We start from the raw sequence: 19,596 nt of genomic DNA, 5'->3' as shown, positions 1-19,596 counted from the left end.
AAAAATGTTATATAAATTGATTTGCATTTTAATGAGGGAAATAAGTATTTGACCCCTCTGCAAAACATGACTTAGTACTTGGTGGCAAAACCCTTGTTGGCAATCACAGAGGTCAGACGTTTCTTGTAGTTGGCCACCAGGTTTGCACACATCTCAGGAGGGATTTTGTCCCACTCCTCTTTGCAGATCTTCTCCAAGTCATTAAGGTTTCGAGGCTGACATTTGGCAACTCGAACATTCAGCTCCCTCCACAGATTTTCTATGGGATTAAGGTCTGGAGTCTGGCTAGGCCACTCCAGGACCTTAATGTGCTTCTTCTTGAGCCACTCCTTTGTTGCCTTGGCCGTGTGTTTTGGGTCATTGTCATGCTGGAATACCCACCCACGACCCATTTTCAATGCCCTGGCTGAGGGAGGGAGGTTCTCACCCAAGATTTGACGGTACATGGCCACGTCCATCGTCCCTTTGATGCGGTGAAGTTGTCCTGTCCCCTTAGCAGAAAAAAACCCCCAAAACATAATGTTTCCACCTCCATGTTTGACGGTGGGGATGGTGTTCTTGGGGTCATAGGCAGCATTCCTCCTCCTCCAAACACGGCGAGTTGAGTTGATGCCAAAGAGCTCGATTTTGGTCTCATCTGACCACAACACTTTCACCCAGTTCTCCTCTGAATCATTCAGATGTTCATTGGCAAACTTCAGACGGCCCTGTATATGTGCTTTCTTGAGCAGGGGGAACTTGCGGGCGCTGAAGGATTTCAGTCCTTCACGGCGTAGTGTGTTACCAATTGTTTTCTTGGTGACTATGGTCCCAGCTGCCTTGAGATCATTGACAAGATCCTCCCGTGTAGTTCTGGGCTGATTCCTCACCGTTCTCATGATCATTGCAACTTCACGAGGTGAGATCTTGCATGGAGCCCCAGGCCGAGGGAGATTGACAGTTATTTTGTGTTTCTTCCATTTGCGAATAATCACACCAACTGTTGTCACCTTCTCACCAAGCTGCTTGGCGATGGTCTTGTAGCCCATTCCAGCCTTGTGTAGGTCTACAATCTTGTCCTTGACATCCTTGGAGAGCTCTTTGGTCTTGGCCATGGTGGAGAGTTTGGAATTTGATTGATTGATTGCTTCTGTGGACAGGTGTCTTTTATACAGGTAACAAACTGAGATTAAGAGTACTACCTTTAAGAGTGTGCGCCTAATCTCAGCTCGTTACCTGTATAAAAGACACCTGGGAGCCAGAAATCTTTCTGATTGAGAGGGGGTCAAATACTTATTTCCCTCATTAAAATGCAAATCAATTTCTAAAAAAATTTACATGCGTTTTTCTGGATTTTTTTGTTGTTATTCTGTCTCTCACTGTTCAAATAAACCTACCATTAAAATTATAGACTGATCATGTCTTTGTCAGTGGGCAAACGTACAAAATCAGCAGGAGATCAAATACTTTTTTCCCTCACTGTACGTTTCCACTTCACAATAACAGCACTTACCAGGGCAGCGTTGACAAACTGACTTGTTGGAAAGGTGGCATCCTATGACGGTGCCACATTGAAAGTCACTGAGCTCTTTAGTAAGGCCATTCTACAGCCAATGTTTGTCTATGGAGATTGCATGGCTGTGTGCTCTATTTTATACACCTGTCAGAAACGGGGGTGGCTGAAATAGCCGAATTCACTAATTTGAAGGGGTGTCCACACTTTCCCACTTGGACAAAAGGAACACCTATGTGAGAATGCTGTTTATTGACTACAGCTCAGCGTTCAACACCATAGTGCCCTCCAATCTCATCACTAAGCTAAGGACCCTGGGACTGAACACCTCCCTCTGCAACTGGATCCTGGACTTCCTGACAGGACGCCCCCAGGTGGTGAGGGTAGGCAACAACACATCCGCCACGCTGACCCTCAACACGGGGGCCCCTCAGGGGTGCATGCTTAGTCCCCTCCTGTACTCCCTGTTCACCCACGACTGCATGGCTGCTCATGACTCCAACACCATCATTGAGATTGCCAACTACATGAAGGTGGTAGGCCTGATCACCGATGACGCTGAGACAGCCTACAGGGAGGAGGTCAGAGACCTGATAGTGTGGTGCCCGGACAACAACCTCTCCCTCAATGTCAGCAAGACAAAGGAGCTGATCGTGGACTACAGGAAACGGAGGGCTGAGCACGCCCCCATCCACATCAATGGGGCTGTAGTGGAGCGGGTCGAGAGCTTCAAGTTCCTCGGTGTCCACATCACGAAAGATCTATCTTGGTCCAAACACACCAACACAGTCATGAAGAGGGCACGACAATGCCTCTTCCCCCTCAGGAGGCTGAAAAGATTTGGCATGAGTCCTCAGATCCTCAAAAGGTTCTACAGCTGCACCATTGAGAGCATCTTGACTGGCTGCATCACCGCTTGGTATGGCAACTGCTTTATATCCGACCGCAAGGCTCTACAGAGGATAGTGCGCACAGCCTAGTAGTACATCACTGGGGCCGAGCTCCCTGCCATCCAGGACCTCTATACCAGGTGGTGTCAGAGGAAGGCCCTAAAAATTGTCAAAGACTCCAGCCACCCAAGTCATAGACTGTTCTCTCTGATACCGCATGGCAAGCGGTACCAATGCCCCATGTCTGGAACCAACAGGACTCTGAACAGCTTCTACCCCCAAGCCATAAGATTGCTAAATAGTTAGTTAAATAGTTACCCAAATAGCTACCCGGTCTATCTGCATTGACCCTTTTTGCACTCACTTTTTTGACTCATCACATACGCTGCTGCTACTGTTTACTATCTGTCACGTTATTCCTAGTTATATGTACATATCTACCTCAATTACCTCGTACCCTTGCACATCGACTCGGGAACTGGTACCCCTTGTTTATAGCCAAGTTATCGTTACTTATTGTGTATTTATTATTACTTTCATTATTATGTGTTTTATTTTTCAATAATTTCTCTATTTTCTTTCTCTCTGCATTGCTGGGAAGGGCCTGTAAGTAATCATTTCACTGTTAGTCCACACCTGTTGTTTACAACAACAAAAAAGGTTTGAAATCCCACTGTGGATGTATTAGACTGCATAATTGCTTTGGGGGCATACTTATATGCCCTGTACAGCCTTACCCATGGATTGTGCACCCATGAAACGGGGTATCAGCCTACTTAGTGACACCCACAGAAAACAATTCTCAAGAGTTTACACAAATATTAGCTTCTTAGCTCTATTGCAGGACTCTGAAACAACTGTGAAATGAGCCACATTAGCTCACCAGTCCACCTATTGTGTATTTGACATTCAGATCTAATGTGTCTCATTTCACAGTGGTTTCAGAGTCCTGCAATAGAGCTAAGATGCTAATATTTGTGCAAACTCTACATAGTTATGTTCTGTGGGTGTCACTGAGTAGGCTGATACCCCATTTCATTGGTGTACAATCCATAGATAAGGCTGTACACAGTGCATATAAGTATGCCACCAAAGCAATTATGCAGTCTAATACATCCACAGTGGGATTTCAACAGTTTTTTCTGTTTATTGTCAAACAAATTAATTATTGTATTTCATATTAAATTATGTAACAACATTCCAACCTTGTTTAGCATTATCTAGTCCAAATATAGCATGATTCCACTATTTGTATTAGTTTGCATCACTTTCAATTAGATACTTTTATTTTGAACGCAAACCGCAAATTCCACTACTCCACACACAGAGGACAGGCATCAGTGACCATAGCAACGGAGTTGTCACGCCCTGACTCAGGGGACTCTTATATGTTGAGTCAGGGTGTGAATATTCTATGTTGTGTATATCTATGTGTATGATCTAGTATGTGTAGATCTATGTTGGCCGGTGTGGTTCCCAATCAGAGGCAGCTGTCGCTCGTTGTCTCTGATTGGGGATCATACTTAGGCAGCCTGTTGGCACTCATTAGTTGTGGGATCTTGTTCTGTGTTAGAGGCTTGTATTATGTTTAGCCTTAGGACTTCACGTTTCGTTGTTTTGTTCGTGTGTTTATCGTTTAAATAAACATGTATGCATTTCACGCTGCGCCTTGGTCTGACCCGTCCTTGAACGAACGTGACAGAAGATCCCACCAAACACGGACCAAGCAGCGTGCCCAGGAGCAAACAGCCTGGACATGGGAGGAGATTCTGGACGGAAAGGGATCCTGGACATGGGAGGAGATTCAGGCTGGGATGGATCGCCGTCCTTGGGAGGAGACAGTGGAGGCCCGGTATAGAGAGGAGCAACGGCAACGCAGAAGACGCCGGCCGAGGAAGAAGCCTGAGAGACAGCCCCAAGAAAAAAAAATTGGGGGGGCTAAAGGGGTGGTCGGGGAGCGATGGAGAAGAGCCCGACCACTGCACTCGTGGGGGCTCAGGGTGGAGTCCTCACGGGAGGAGGACTGGGCGCAGAGAGTGAAAGACTGGTACAGTCGGAGATCTCTGACGTCAGTTCCCAGTCCGGTACACCTCGTGCCTGCTTCTCGCACCAAGCCAGTGGTGCGTGTTCCCAGTCCGGCCCGGCCCGTTCCTGCTCCTCGCACCAGGCCAGTGGTGCGTGTTCCCAGTCCGGCCCGGCCCGTTCCTGTTCCTTGCACCAAGCCAGTGGTGCGTGTCGCCAGCCCGGTACGACCCATACCTGCTCTCCGCACCAAGTCAGTGGTGCGTGTTCCCAGTCCGGCCCGGCCTGTTCCTGCTCCTCGCACCAAGCCAGTGGTGCGTGTCGCCAGTCCGGCCCGGCCCGTTGCTGCTCCTCGCATCAAGCCAGTGGTGCGTGTTCCCAGTCCGGCCGGTTCCTGCTCCTCGCACCAAGCCAGTGGTGTGTGTCGCCAGTCCGGTCCGGCCCGTTCCTACTCCTCGCACTAAGCCAGTGGTGCGTGTTCCCAGTCCGGCCCGGCCTGTTCCTGCTCCTCGCACCAAGCCAGTGGTGCGTGTCGCCAGTCCGGTCCGGCCCGTTCCTGCTCCTCGCACCAAGCCAGTGGTGCGTGTTCCTAGTCCGGTCCGGCCCGTGCCTGCTCCTTGCACCAGACCAGTGGTGCGTGTGTCCTGTCCGGCACGGCCCGTGCCCGTTCCACCTGGTCCGGCACCGGTCAGCTGCTCCACTCCGGAGCCAGAGCAGTCCGCTCCACCGGTGCCTGATCCAGCTCCGGTCAGCTGCTCCACTCCGGAGCCAGAGCAGTCCGCTCCACCAGGGTCCAGTCCAGCTCCGGTCAGCGGCTGTCACGCCCTGACTCAGGGGACTCTTATATATTGAGTCAGGGTGTGAATATTCTATGTTGTGTATGATCTAGTATGTGTAGATCTATGTTGGCCGGTGTGGTTCCCAATCAGAGACAGCTGTCGCTCGTTGTCTCTGATTGAGGATCATACTTAGGCAGCCTGTTTACAATCATTAGTTGTGGGATCTTGTTCTGTGTTAGAGGCTTGTATTGTGTTTAGCCTTAGGACTTCACGTTTCGTTGGTTTGTTGTTTTGTCGTGTGTTTTATCATTTAAATAAACATGTATGCATTTCACACTGCGCCTTGGTCTGACCCGTCCTTGAACGAACGTGACAGGAGTAAACTAACATTTTGCTTTAACAGAAAAATGCATGCATAAAAAGTATTTACAGGCAACAGAAATGATTAACCCAAAAATGTATTTTTATTGTTAGACGGGACTCTGTAAACCTCTAATGTTAGCCATCTAACTACCTAGCTACTCTGTTACATGTATGTGCTGACATATCACCACGCAGAACGTGGTGGAATGCGGATGCGCCTCAATCAATACAAATATATTCCCATTCAAAATCCTATTTTCCTTAACCTAACTCTAACCTAAACCTCAAACCCCTAACCCTAACTCCTAACCTAAAACTTAACCCTAACCTTAGCCCCAAACCCTAAACCTAACCCTTAAGCCTAAAATAGCATTTTAACAAATTCAGGACATGAAAAAAGTCCTGACTTTTCAAAAAGTGTATTGTTTTCCTACCTTGTCAGGACATTCTGGTCCTGATTAGGTAGGAAAACATGTACACAAACTCACACCCTCCCGTCTTGTCTGAGTGTTTACAGGCTTGTAATCTCTCCTCACTGTCTTGTCGTGCTCTGGTTGTTTGGGTTTGGTAGATATGACCATCCTGGGTCGAAACAGAGACAGAAAACAAACTGCTGAGAGAGAGAGAGAGAGAGAGAGAGAGAGAGAGAGAGAGAAAGAGGGAAAGTACTTATATAACCTCATACCGTCCCCCGTCTCAACGCTTGTTTACCCAACTCTCCCGCATATCACACGACACACCAACGTTCCTACAACGTTAGGTCATGTTGTGTTGTGATATAACCTAATGTTTAGAATATCAACATTAAAAAGCTTAAAACACATTCTGAGGATGCTTTTGTAGCCTAGATAGAGTCAAGTCCAAAGTAGGTTAACTAGGTGTAGCCCACTGGGTTACCAGATAAGCCAGTGATATTATGGAGGAGGATGAGAAACAGACTCCTCTGATTACAGTGGGCTCACACAGAGGAGACAGACTGACCGGCTGCAACCATACAGGCTCCTAGATACTGTAATACTGCAACAGACACTGCTATTGTGGGCTTAACACTGATACACAAAGTTATAGTTACCCACAGTCAGACAGTCTCTCTGTGTCTATGTCTCTGTCTCCGTGTCTGCAGTCTAAAGGTTCTGTTGTCACACTCATCACACTCACTTTCCCTGCTCTCTGGGCCTGCTGATTGCAATAGAATAGGCGCTCTGCTTCAAAAGGCGTCGGGCGGAACTGCTTGTGGAGATGGCAGAGATAGGCGTTCCACTGGCAGTCTGAAATGCTCACTGCATCTCTAATGTCCATCTACACACTGTGAATGAGCCATGTCTATTCACACCTTTATCAGCACGCCCGCACACACACACGCACGCCTGCACACACACACACACGCCTGCACACACACACACACAAACACAAGCTTCTTTAGACTTCATCACCATCATTAGCCCAGTGCTGAATCAATATCAACATCTCCTTTGTAATCTGGATCACAGGAAAGGCAGCTCTTTATCTACCCAGACAGAGCAAACCCAGGACAGGAAGTGGGACAGAGAAAGGTGATAGCCCTCATCACTATGCCAATGATTGATACACATAACGCACGCATGCACACGGGTATGCACACACTTCCACACACAGACAGTCAGATACACAGACACAAACACAGACACACACACACTCACCACGTGGTTGGTTCTGTCCCTGACAGGCCGGTAGCCGGGCGCAGGGACACACTGCTCAGCGTGCCCATTGCAGAAGCAGCTGCCCTTCACGATGAGGTCATAGATGGCGAAGTGCTGGGTGGGCGGGGCTCCAGCGGTGGGATCTTTGGCCTGGCAGGGACAGGATTGGCGCTCCAGCAGACGTATGCGCACGTTGGTCACCCTCAGCTGCTCCTGGCCTGACGCCCCATACGGGTCAAGAGATTCCCATTGGGGGAGGGCACGGTAGATCACCTGTCAATCAACCAATCCAACAGTCAGTCAGTAATGCTTCAAAATGATACGAGTTAGTGGCAATATATTATTATGCAAGACTTGGTGACAACATATCTTATTTTCTGCACCTCTCTCTCTGTCTCTCTTTCTTTCTTTCTTTCTCTCTGAGTCTTGCATCCCTAAACTGATGATCCCTCCATATTACCCCCCAGCCCATGCACAACTGCCATCGCCCCGGTGGCTGCTCCTATGGCAACCTGCTTACACTGCTGATGTTGTTGAGGGTAAAGTGTGTTCCTGAGAGGGCTGTGTGTTTCTGCCACAGATATCACTGGGGCAAAAGTGTGTGTGTGGGAGTGTGTGTGTGTGTGTGTTACAAGGGGAGTGTGTGTGTTTAAGGGGAGTTTGTTGACATTGAGGGAAGTGTCTGATACTGGGAGGGTGTGTTATTGGTGGAGAGTATATATCCCTGACATAGATATAATTGGGTGAGGGGTGTGTGTGTGTTTGTTTTTGGGAGTTGACTGTGTGAGTCGAGCCCATGCTGTGTCCCCATTGGTTGTATGGCTGGCCTGGGGTGTGATGGGAGGAGCACTATTAAGTTCCCTGTTGTTGGAATAGGTCACAGAGTCACAGCATTGTGTTCCGCAATTAAGGGAACACAACCAATAGGGCAAGGGGCGCCAGTCCGCGGGAGAGGAGGACGAGACAAAGAGTGGGCGAGAGATGCAGCCCCACATAACTCAGCCCTGGACAAAGGCTCTGCGACAGTCCGGCGACACTGCAGCAACACTGTCACACACACAAACACATCCCCAATGGACAATCCCAAACTCCACACACAACATCCAATGAACATTCCCAACTACACACACACTTCCCCAATCAACATTCCCAAACCCTGCAAAAATTCCACAAGAGGCCTTCCGGATGCTCCAGCTGCAGGCAAAGGGTACAGACTTCATGCAAACCACACAACGAATGCAAACTCTAACACACACATACAAACAAACAAATTAAGTATCTCATTAAAGTTTTTCGTGCATATGAAATGTAAAGTCATTGTCTGGGTTTGGTCTCTCTGCCTAACTATAGAAACAGAGAGAGCAGTCCCACATAAACATTATTCAGGGGAGCATGTGGCACTTCTATGCTCATAATCTTTTCTTCCTGTTAGTCTGAAAAACAGTGTAAATCTGGCTTTAACAGCCCTAATTCCATCAAAGCACTGTGGACTGTAATCTGGTAAACAGGAACAATGGGCATTGATAGAGAGAGAGAGAGAGAGAGAGAGAGAGAGAGAGAGAGAGAGAGAGAGAGAGAGAGAGAGAGAGGAGGGGGATGGGCCGTCTCGCCTGCAGGACCAACTTCCATCAGGGCAACGGCGCTTCCTCCCTGACAGACAGACAGACAGAGAGAGCTGTGTGTGTGCGTGCGCGCCAATGTGTGTGTGTGGCTGTTTGGACGGCTCCCTCCCTAAGGAGGTCACAGTCTCTATAACAACACACACACATTCTTCCAGCCCAGCTGACCTCATAAATAACACAAGGAGCCCTGAGCTCACCAACAGAGAGACTATCTAGACCTCTTCAGCTAGTACCTGAACTCACAAGCCTCTCATGTTTTCCCCCATTCAGACGAACATGTTCAGCTCTCAGCACAAGAGATGACATGCTTTTTAATGTTCATCAGATAAAGGAGGGGGAAAGCTGAGAATACCTGCTCCCTCACTGTATCGCTCCAAGCTAAGACACTCCTCCTCCTCCTTCCTTGTTGCTATCCATCACAGCTAAACACTTATCTGATTGCAGGAGCCCAAACACTTAACACTGACTAAACACACACACACACACGTGTGGATATACGCAAACACCTACACACAGTCACCTACTCGACACATAATTGTTACACCAGTTAAGCTCAAACACTCAATACGTGTCACAAACACACAGTCACACAAACATGCACTTGACACATTGAGCTAGTAGGTGAAAGACAGGGTAAGGCATATTTGCGTGTGCACCTTGGCCTCTGTATGAACATAAGGACACAGAGCACAGCTCTCAGCTCCCAGGGTAAAGCATACACACACCGTTCTGTACCTGCCTTGCTGTCATCACAAACAGGCCACAGACAGTTGAGCTGTCAGTTGGCATTATAGTTTTACTTAATGATGAACATCACAAGATAAATACAGTAGCCATAGCGATTGAGAGAGTGGATGATGGTTTAGTATAGCAGGCTCTGTGATGAGGAGCTGAAAGGACTCTGGAGTCTTGACCCCACCCCTGACCTTAGGGTCATCAGACAGAGGTTAGAGGTTAAAGGTCATGCTACTATCACAGTGTCTCGCTGCTTCCCTCACACACACAAAAACACACAAGCATTCACACACATACATGCATTGCACACACATCACAACATGACACAAGTATCTTATAGTAGCTGGCTCCCTCAAACAAACACACACACTTTCACATGCTCACAATTGCATGGACACACACACACACACACACACACCACTCACAGGGGAAGACTGCTTTAGGATGTACGATAAAGCGGGTCATAAAAGATGACAGGATTACATGTAGGGAATCCTACCGGGGGAAAGCCTGTGGAGCAGTGCCATTACAGAGTCAACATGCACTATATCAGGGATCATCAACTAGATTCAGCCGCGGGCCGTTTTTTTCTTAAGTGGATGGTCGGGGGGACGGAACATAATTGGATATAATTTGTAGACTGCAAATTGACAGCAAGAAGCCCAAACAGATATAATGTTTGACTAAAACATAATCATTTCAAACCTTGCTTACATTTGTTTATGATCACGTTGTCTTTCTATTATGTGTGGGAATACTTGGGAAAAGATTTCCTGAATAAAAATCACTTGGAGCTGATTTCCTGTTGTTTTTACAGTCTTCTATGTCCAACCAAAAAACAACAACAACAACAAAAAATATATATATATACTTTTTTTTGTAATTCATGTTCTTTATTTTTCAAAAACGTCCAAATAAAACCACCAAATTCGGCCCGTGGTCCGCCAGTTGGGGAACCCTGCACTACATGATCTCCCTACACTGCCTTGGTAGGAGCTGAAACCCCTCACACACTGTTTCAGTTAGACATCAAGAAGCTGCCAGGGACCCTTTCGTGCCACATAATCCCCACACCCACCTGATAACCACCCTTCTGTAGTAGTAACACTATCCTCCATAGTGTTGCTGCTAGCTTGGGTACTATGGACTACCCTGGCTGTAGAGAGCTGTAGAGAGGTACTGTGTGTGCAGACTGGAGTTAAAGCCCAGCACTAACACACCTGATTAAACTCATCACGGTTTTGATTACATTTACATTTTAGTCATTTAGCAGACGCTCTTATCCAGAGCGACTTACAGTTAGTGAGTGCATACATTATTTTTTTACTTTTCATACTGGCCCCCCGTTGGAATCGAACCCACAACCCTGGCGTTGCAAACAACATGCTCTACCAACTGAGCTACATCCCTGCCGGCCATTCCCTCCCCTACCCTGGACGACGCTGGGCCAATTGTGCGCCGCCCCATGGATTAGTACCTGTATTTAGATTAGAGACCCATGACTTAGACACACAGGGGAATATGCAGGTTAGCTTTATGAATGGGGGGAAGTGGAGTGGACACTCCTGTGTGTAGTACAGTAGCCAACATCTATCATCCTTCCTTCCAGCAGTTCATCCGTCCATAAGTAAGGTGCCATGACAGGACACATCCTGGACGGCTAGAGGTGTGAGTCTGAGCTGCTGTCTGGACTAACACCTGGTTCTGTCTCAGACAGTCCTGTCTGTCTGTCTGTCTGCCTCTGTACACACACACACACACACACACACGCACGCCACACACACATGCACACACGCCACACACACACAAACACACAAGCCCTCCTCAATCCCTCCTTACCTCTCCCCTGGTACAGGGGTAAGCTCCAGAGTATTTGGAGGTGCAGGGGGCCCTGTCCAGCTCTGCCTTTCCCTCCTCCAGTCCAAAGGTAGCGCTACAGTTCCTGGCGTAGTACTGCAATGTCTTCCAGGTCTGCCCGAAGTCCTGCGAGCGCTCCAGTGTCATGGCGGTGGGGCGGGGCGAGCGGAACACCATGATCAGGTGGGTGAAGATGAACTCCGCCTCCAGATCCAGCTGCAGAGTCTCAGACTCCGCTTCCCCCGCCGACTGCCACCAGGTGTTGGGGTGGCGGAAGGAGGAGTCGGCCATGGCTGCAGCCAGGTGGGCCTGCAGGGGGAGGGCCGCGTTACACTCCCCACACCTGGCCGGGGGGCAGGGCTCTCTGGAGGAGGAGGGGTCAGAGTAGGAGCAGTAGGGCTCGGTGCCCTTGTAGCCACATACGGTCTGGGTCAGGACCCTGCGGCCTAGCACCAGATTGCCCATTCGGGGGTTACACGCCTGGCTCTCACAGTGAGGGGCTACACCCCCTACACGACCCACATCTATAGGAAGGGAGAGAGTACAGGTTATAGGAGGAGGATGAGGAGAAGGAGGAGGAGGGTGAGGGTGTGTGTGTGTCGGTGTGTCTGTAATCTAAACTTGAATCTAAAATCTTACAAGAGAGTTAGACAGAACCGGGGTGGCATTGTGCACCTGCTGTTGACTTGAATGCTTCAATGTGGACTTTGACACAGTTAAAGTTTTGGGCAGCTATGGGAGAAGGATGTGCACTCCAGACAAGTTCCAGATGCATTGCACATCGGATTTAAGAACACCCCCTGGGCAACACTGCCATCTTTAAGAGCCATCTCCGCTGCCAACATGCACACAGGGGCTGTTCTGTTCACAACGGGGGTTTCATGTTTTTATGTAACACAACAACTCTGTTTATAATGTGGGCAGGTATTCAAAATCCATTTTTGGCAGTCAACAATGAATGGTAGCTCACAGTAGCCTTCATTGTTATCGGTCTTTTTAGGTTATTACATAGTTATAAAAACATATCGGTATCTTTGTGTTTCGTTTGAAAACATTATGCATGATAGATAACATCTCTATGATATCATGAGACACGGGTTTCACCTCCACACAAATAGAATGTTGACCAGAGGTGGTCAACAGATCGGAGCGTGAGGAAATACTTTTGTCACGGTTGCTGCACTTGTCACGCGTATTGTTCGGAGACAGCGGGAACGCTACATTGTTGTACACAATGCATACACTGCCTTTGAATCAAATTCGACTAGGAGCAGGGTTTTTTTAAAGAAAAAGTACAAACCTGCAAGAATACCAGATAGTCCAGTGCAGGTAAAAACAGCAAACAAAGTCCACATCATAGTTCCGACCCAAGAGCAAGTGTTACCAAGAAGAGGTTAGCCAATGAGAGAACTCGAGAGCAGCCCTGTGAATAGGCAACGCGACAGCTCGTTTGAGTTTTACAAGTGGCAAATAGATGCAAAATTTCCTCCGCGAATGTAAAGCCAAGGTTCAAAGCCAATGTAGGCTATACTTTCCCTTTCAACAACAATCAGATATGATCAAAGAAGAACAAAGACCCCAGTTTGACAACACAGCCGGTTCAGACACCCAGGGAAAAGTATTCCATTATGCCGCATTTACTTCTGCAAAAGCCAGGACTGATCTGCGTTCTCTCGTATTCGTCGGGACCTTCTACCTTACAGTTGATTTGCTTGCTAATAGCCTGAAGATATACTGTGAATCTACTATGGAATACTGAGAGAGTGACAGCGGGCTTGCGGCTCCGCCCCGTCTCTTTGCATTTTTCTCTTTAAAGGAACATTCCTGCTAGTCAGGAGCCAGTTAGTGTCAGGTCAGAGCTGGTACACTACTGTCATCCAAACCTCTCCAATCCACAGACACTCATCCGGATTAAAAATTAAGTGCGGTAAAGTTTATTGACACTTTGCGTAAACAAACCAAAGGAACGCAGAATAACAAAGCCCAGGGTCCAGAATTATTGAGGCTCGTGAGCTGAACAGGATTCACATTGGGGGAAATAATTGCCTCCTTTTAGAAAGGAGACTCTAACCACGTTTCCATCCAACCTTTTTATGCGAGTAAAGTAGGCTTATATGTCCGATAAAAAAATTCACAACAGGCCTGATGTCAACTAAACAAATTAGGTTGGATATTTTTGTGTAGGTAAAATGTATTATGCGAGAAATGGAGGTGGAAACGCTTTTATGCGCAAATATTGATATAACTTGGAGTCACGGGATGACATGTTTGTGTAGTCCTTCTACGACTCGGGAAAGCATGGAGATTATTAGGCTACAGATGAAATAAAGTATGATGAACTTCACAGGGTGGTGAAAGTGCAAGGTGATGAGCTTGATCTTACTTTCCAATAAATATTGAGGATCTTATTCTGTTGACTTGATGTTTCCATGCTTGGCTGCCGTTTAACAAATTAAAATAATCTCCCTCTTTTGGCCATAGTAATCTTATCATGTAGACTATACCCACAACTGTATCTACGAGCTGTTGGCTAGAGCACACATGCCAATACCAGAGTGGGCACATTTGCTATATAACACAACATGTTTTGTGACATCAGTAGAGTTGAAAATACAATGGAAACCCATTTAACTTGTATTTTTTATTATGTACATGACAATTTAACCGCAACAGTTATTTTTATGTGCACTATGTCATCACACACATACTTTTATCACAAGTTAATATGATGAAAACACATCAAATGCGAATATTTTATTTGTGCAGATTTTAGAATATTCACAAGAAAATCTGTCACCAATTGGATGGAAACCTAGCTAGTGACTCACTTTAAACTAAAGTAACTGCCCAGTGTTTCCAGATTTCTATGAAATATGAGCTATAATTACTTACAATATGAGTGAAATCGTTTTCCTTCCAAGATGTTTAATAAATTATGTTAAAAAGCAACTTTTCTGTGTTGGAATGGTGTGGGCATACCCCAACAACAGAATGGTGTGTGTGTAATGGACATTATAAATATTCACGCAAGTAGGCGGCTGATTGGCCAGCTCATCCTAATCTAGAACGCTGATTGGCCAGCTCATCCTCCTCAGGGAGATGACATCATCTTCTATGAGGAAATAGCAAGCATCTGTTTGAGATACAAGTTTGAGGTGGGGGTTTTGAGGAGTTTTTTCTCCAATTTATGCTTTGGCCACAGTAGGACGAGTCAACGCCATGAATATTAACTTCTAAAAGTGAAATTTTCACTGGGCAGTTACTTTAAAATTGTGGAGTTTGGTCACTTGGCTGAATACACTTCTGCATGGGCTATGTTGACAATATGCTACTGATGGCCTATCCCAACAAAATCCCAGATAATTGGAGTGGAATGCAAGCCAATTGAGGTTTATGAACTGATCGGTTTCTGCAGTACCAATTAATTAATTAACTACGCTGCCCTGTGCAGAGCAGTTTATACCAGGGGTTGGCCTTTTAATTCCTAGATTAATTTTTAATAGCCTACCAAAGTCCTGCTTCCCGTTTCCAAAGGACTCTTAAAGGGATACTTTGGGATTTTGGCAAAGAGTTCCCCAGAGTCAGATGAATTTGTGGATACCATTTTTAGGTCTCTGTGTCCATTATGAAGGAAGTTAGAGGTAGTTTTCGAGCCAACTCTTACTAGTGTTAGCGCAATGACTGTAAGTCTATAGGTATCTTCTAGCATGCAGATACCCATAGACTTCTAGTCATTGCACTAATGCTAGTTAGCAAGCTCCACTAGCGCTAGTTAGCAACTTCCTTCAAACTGCACGCTGAGACATAAAAATGGTATCCACGAGTTCATCTAACTCAGGGGAAGTCGATAAAGGGCATTGCCAAAATCCTGAAATATCCCTTTAATAATGACCCCAATAAATCTTATTGTCTAATATTATAGGCCCAATCTCAATAATAATATAACTTCTCATCTTGTCATTAGGCCTATATAAAAGTGTAGTTGGTGACAGTGCTGCTGAGGATATGGGGTTTGATTGTAGCATATTCTCTCTCTGCAATAGGCTACAAACTTCCAAATATTGTGAATTTTGAACTAAATCAATACATGTTGCCCCCGTGTGGTCAGTGCTGGTAATGAGCATTATACAGTAGTACAGTAAAGTCATGGAGCTGCATTGTCCTGCTCTAATTATTTGACAGGCCCTCAACCTGCCTCATCTTTGCTGCTTTCTGCTTCACCTCAATGAGCCCAGCATGGCTACTCTCCATGGAGCACACCAGAGCAGACATGCTGTCTAATATCTCTCATTCTCTGTCTTGCTGAGAGCTCTAGTTCTCCTGGATCATATGCTGCACTTCTGTTTCCATCTTCCCCATGACTCTTCATCCCTGCACATCTATTACACATTAGACAATGGAACATGTCAGTGTTATCCTAGGTCATGCATGTAGCAGCTCATGATTAGTGATAGTTTAACTATCCTTTAACAGTATAAGAGTTTTCCCATGATACATCCCTAGGTGTATGTCTGTCCATACAACCAGACAGACACACACACACACACACTCACATACACACACTAACACACCTGAACATGCTCACACAAACACATTAACAAGAATAGTATAATGACGTAAAGACATCAGTATTTCAGTAATGTAAAGAGGGTTTAGTGTAATTTCAGAGGAATTTCCATTGAAACCATCCCTTGCTGTTGGAAGTGTTACTCATGATCTCAAGTTCAAACTTGCCAAATGGTTTAGTAACAGTCGAATGCTTCAAGACAGAAAAATGGATGAGAGCATCCTCCAGACTGCCAGTGCGTAAAAAGAGAGCCGCCCAGAGTCCAGACAGACCCAGATATGACAGTTTACCTCTATGCCATGAGTTCTTCGTGCAATTCCGGACAAAATGTATTCATTTATTGAAAATAAATAAATAGTTTCTTAAATTGCTGAAAATTATACATTTCAAATAAATATTTTATTTGAAATGAAATTCAGATTTAAAATCTTGTTTCAAATGTTTTTAATTCAGTCACAATGACCTTGGACACCAGTGGTTTCCATTGATGGGTCGCTCCTCCTGGGGCATGACCGAAGACTGGGTTGTGGCTTGAAAACGTTGAATTTGTTTATTTGCTTCGTCACATAGAAATGAGTAAAGCTTTATCTAGGTAGATTACATCCATTGATAGTAAATAAGTCACATCATAGCCCAAATCTTTTTGGGAAGTGGACCGAAGAGCAGTACTTAACACGATAAGCACTCCCCATGCGTTATCATTTGTTGACTTCTGTAACCGTAAAAGCCTGTCACGCCCTGGCCTTGAGAGGCCGGTTGTCTTTAGTTGGTTTGGTCAGGGCGTGAGTTTCTATGTGTATATCTATGGTTAGTTCTAGGTTTATATTTCTATGTTTGGCCGGGTGTGATTCCCAATCAGAGGCAGCTGTCGCTCGTTGTCTCTGATTGGGGATCATACTTAGGTAGCCTGGTTGCCTACCTTAGTTGTGGGATCTTGTTTATGACTCTTGTTTGGCTTGTTTAGTGTAGCCACTGTTGAGCTTCACGTTGCTTTCTGTTGTTTTGTCGTGTGTTTATCAGTTCTCATAAACATGTATGCATACCACGCTGCACCTTGGTCTGACCCGTCTCTCAACGAACGTGACAGAAGATCCCACCTCCAACGGACCAAGCAGCGTGGCCAGGAGGAACAGACATCCTGGACACAGGTGGGGAAAACGTTTTGGACATGGAGATTTTAGCTGGTAAAGGACCCTGGGCGAGGGAAGAAGCCCAGGAAGGAGAGGATCAACGGCGAGGCCGAAGGTGCCGACGACGAAGGAAGCCCGAGAGACAGCCCCAAGAAAATGTTGGGGGAGGGCACACAGGGTGGTTGGCGGAGCCAGGGTTCAGAGCAGAGCCAACTCCTCGCATTCACGCTAAGAAGCGTGTGACCGTGCAGGCTCCGTGTTATGCGGAGATACGCACTGTGTCGCCAGTGCGCCTGCACAGTCCAGTGCATCCTGTGCTAGCGCCACGCACGTGCCGTGCGAAAATGGGCATCCAGCCAGGACGGGTTGTGCCGGCTCAACACTCCTGGTCTCCAGTACGCCTCCTCGGTCCAGCAAATCCTGCGCCGGTTCTACGTACTGTGTCTCCAGTGCGCGTTCACAGCCGAGTGCGTCCTGTGCTAACGCCACGCACATACCGTGCGGAAGTGGGCATCCAGCCAGGACGAGTAGGGCTAGCTCTACGCTCCAGACCTCCAGTGTGCCTCCACAGCCCGGTACGGCCTGTGCCAGTTCCACGCACCAAACCAGTGGTGCGCGTATCCAGTCCAGTACGGCAAGTACCTGCTCCCCGCATCAAACCAGTGGTGCGTGTCGCCAGCCCGGTACGCCCCGTACCTACTCCCCGCACCAAACCAGTGGTGCGCGTATCCAGTCCAGTACGGCCCGTACCTGCTCCCCACACCAAAGCAGTGGTGCGTGTCGCCAGCCCGGTACGCCCCGTACCTGCTCCCGCACCAAACCAGTGGTGCGCGTATCCAGTCCGGTACGGCCCGTACCTGCTCCCCGCACCAAACCAGTGGTGCGTGTCGCCAGCCCGGGTACGCCCGTACCTACTCCCGCACCAAACCAGTGGTGCGTGTATCCAGTCCGGTACGGCCCGTACCTGCTCCCCGCATCAAACCAGTGGTGCGTGTCGCCAGCCCGGTACGCCCCGTACCTGCTCCCCGCACCAAACCAGTGGTGCGTGTCGCCAGCCCGGTACGCCCCGTACCTACTCCCCGCACCAAACCAGTGGTGCGTGTATCCAGTCCAGTACGGCCCGTACCTTCTCCCCGCACCAAACCAGTGGTGCGTGTCGCAAGCCCGATACGCCCCGTACCTACTCCCCGCACCAAACCAGTGGTGCGCGTATCCAGTCCGGTACGGCCCGTACCTGCTCCCCGCATCAAACCAGTAGTGCGTGTCGCCAGCCCGGTACGCCCCGTACCTGCTCCCCGCACCAAACCAGTGGTGCACGTATCCAGTCCAGTACGGCCCGTACCTGCTCCCCACATCAAACCAGTGGTGCGTGTCGCCAGCCCGGTACGGCCCGTAACTGCTCCCCGCATCAAACCAGTGGTGCGTGTCGCCAGCCCGGTACACCCCGTACCTGCTCCCCGCACCAAACCAGTGGTCTGTGTATCCAGTCCGGCACGGCCTGTGCCTGTTCCTCGCACCAAACCAGTGGTGCGTGTATCCAGTCCGGCATGACCCATCCCTGCTCCTCGCACCAGACCTGTGGTGCGTGTTCCAAGTCCAGCTCCGGTCAGCTGCTCCACTCCAGAGCCAGAGTAGTCTGCTCCACCGGGGTCTAGTTCAGCTCCGGTCAGCTGCTCCACTCCGGAGCCAGAGCAGTCCACTCCACTGGTGCCCAGTCCAGCTCCGGTCAGCGGTTCCACTCCGGAGCCAGGGCAGTCTGCTCCACCGGGGTCCAGTTCAGCTCCAGTCAGCGGCTCCACTCCGGAGCCAGAGTAGTCCGCTCCACCGGTGCCCAGTCCAGCTCCTGTCAGCGGCTCCACTCCGGAGCCAGAGTAGTCCGCTCCAGCGGGGTCCAGTTCAGCTCCGGTCAGCGGCTCCACTCCAGGCCCAGACATCAGCCCCTCTCCAGGGTCGGGGCCTCCCACACCAGGGTCCAGACAGGGCTTGGTGCATCGTGGGAGGAAGGAGAGGGGAAGCATCGCGCCGAGGTTCAGACCGGACCAGGGGTGCAACGGGGAGGCAGTAAGGGAGAGGACGTCACGCCCGGAGCCGGAGCCTCCTCCGAGGCTGAATGCCCACCCGGACCCTCCCCTAATGAGTCAGGTTGGTGTGGCCGGAGTACGCACCTTTGGGGGGGGGGGTACTGTCACGCACTGGCCTTGAGAGGCCGGTTGTCTTTAGCTGGTTTGGTCAGGGCATGAGTTTCTATGTGTATATCTATGGTTAGTTCTAGGTTTATATTTCTATGTTTGGCCGGGTGTGATTCCCAATCAAAGGCAGCTGTCGCTCGTTGTCTCTGATTGGGGATCATACTTAGGTAGCCTGGTTGCCTACCTTAGTTGTGGGATCTTGTTTATGACTCTTGTTTGGATTGTTGTGTGTAGCCACTGTTGAGCTTCACGTTGCTTTCTGTTGTTTTGT

The 19,596-nt window shown here is 48.3% G+C and overlaps 1 protein-coding gene across 1 annotated transcript in view; it reads right to left on the bottom strand.

Moving 5' to 3' along the window:
• The window catches only part of LOC121579011 (netrin-4), a 33,487-nt gene extending 20,289 nt beyond the window's left edge, over window positions 1-13,198 (bottom strand). Inside the window, exons 1-3 of the mRNA XM_041893299.2 lie at window positions 12,740-13,198; window positions 11,422-11,963; window positions 7,226-7,498 (exon numbers count right to left, since the gene is read on the bottom strand). Of these exons, the coding sequence (XP_041749233.2) occupies window positions 7,226-7,498; window positions 11,422-11,963; window positions 12,740-12,797 (873 nt within the window). The 5' untranslated portion in view covers window positions 12,798-13,198. The remainder of the gene's footprint in view (window positions 1-7,225; window positions 7,499-11,421; window positions 11,964-12,739) is intronic.
• Between the last annotated feature and the right edge of the window lie 6,398 nt (window positions 13,199-19,596).

Source organism: Coregonus clupeaformis, chromosome 19, assembly GCF_020615455.1.
Source record: "Coregonus clupeaformis isolate EN_2021a chromosome 19, ASM2061545v1, whole genome shotgun sequence".
In the NCBI taxonomy this organism is placed as follows: Eukaryota; Metazoa; Chordata; class Actinopteri; order Salmoniformes; family Salmonidae; genus Coregonus; species Coregonus clupeaformis.
This window is presented reverse-complemented; position numbering and strand designations above follow the sequence as displayed.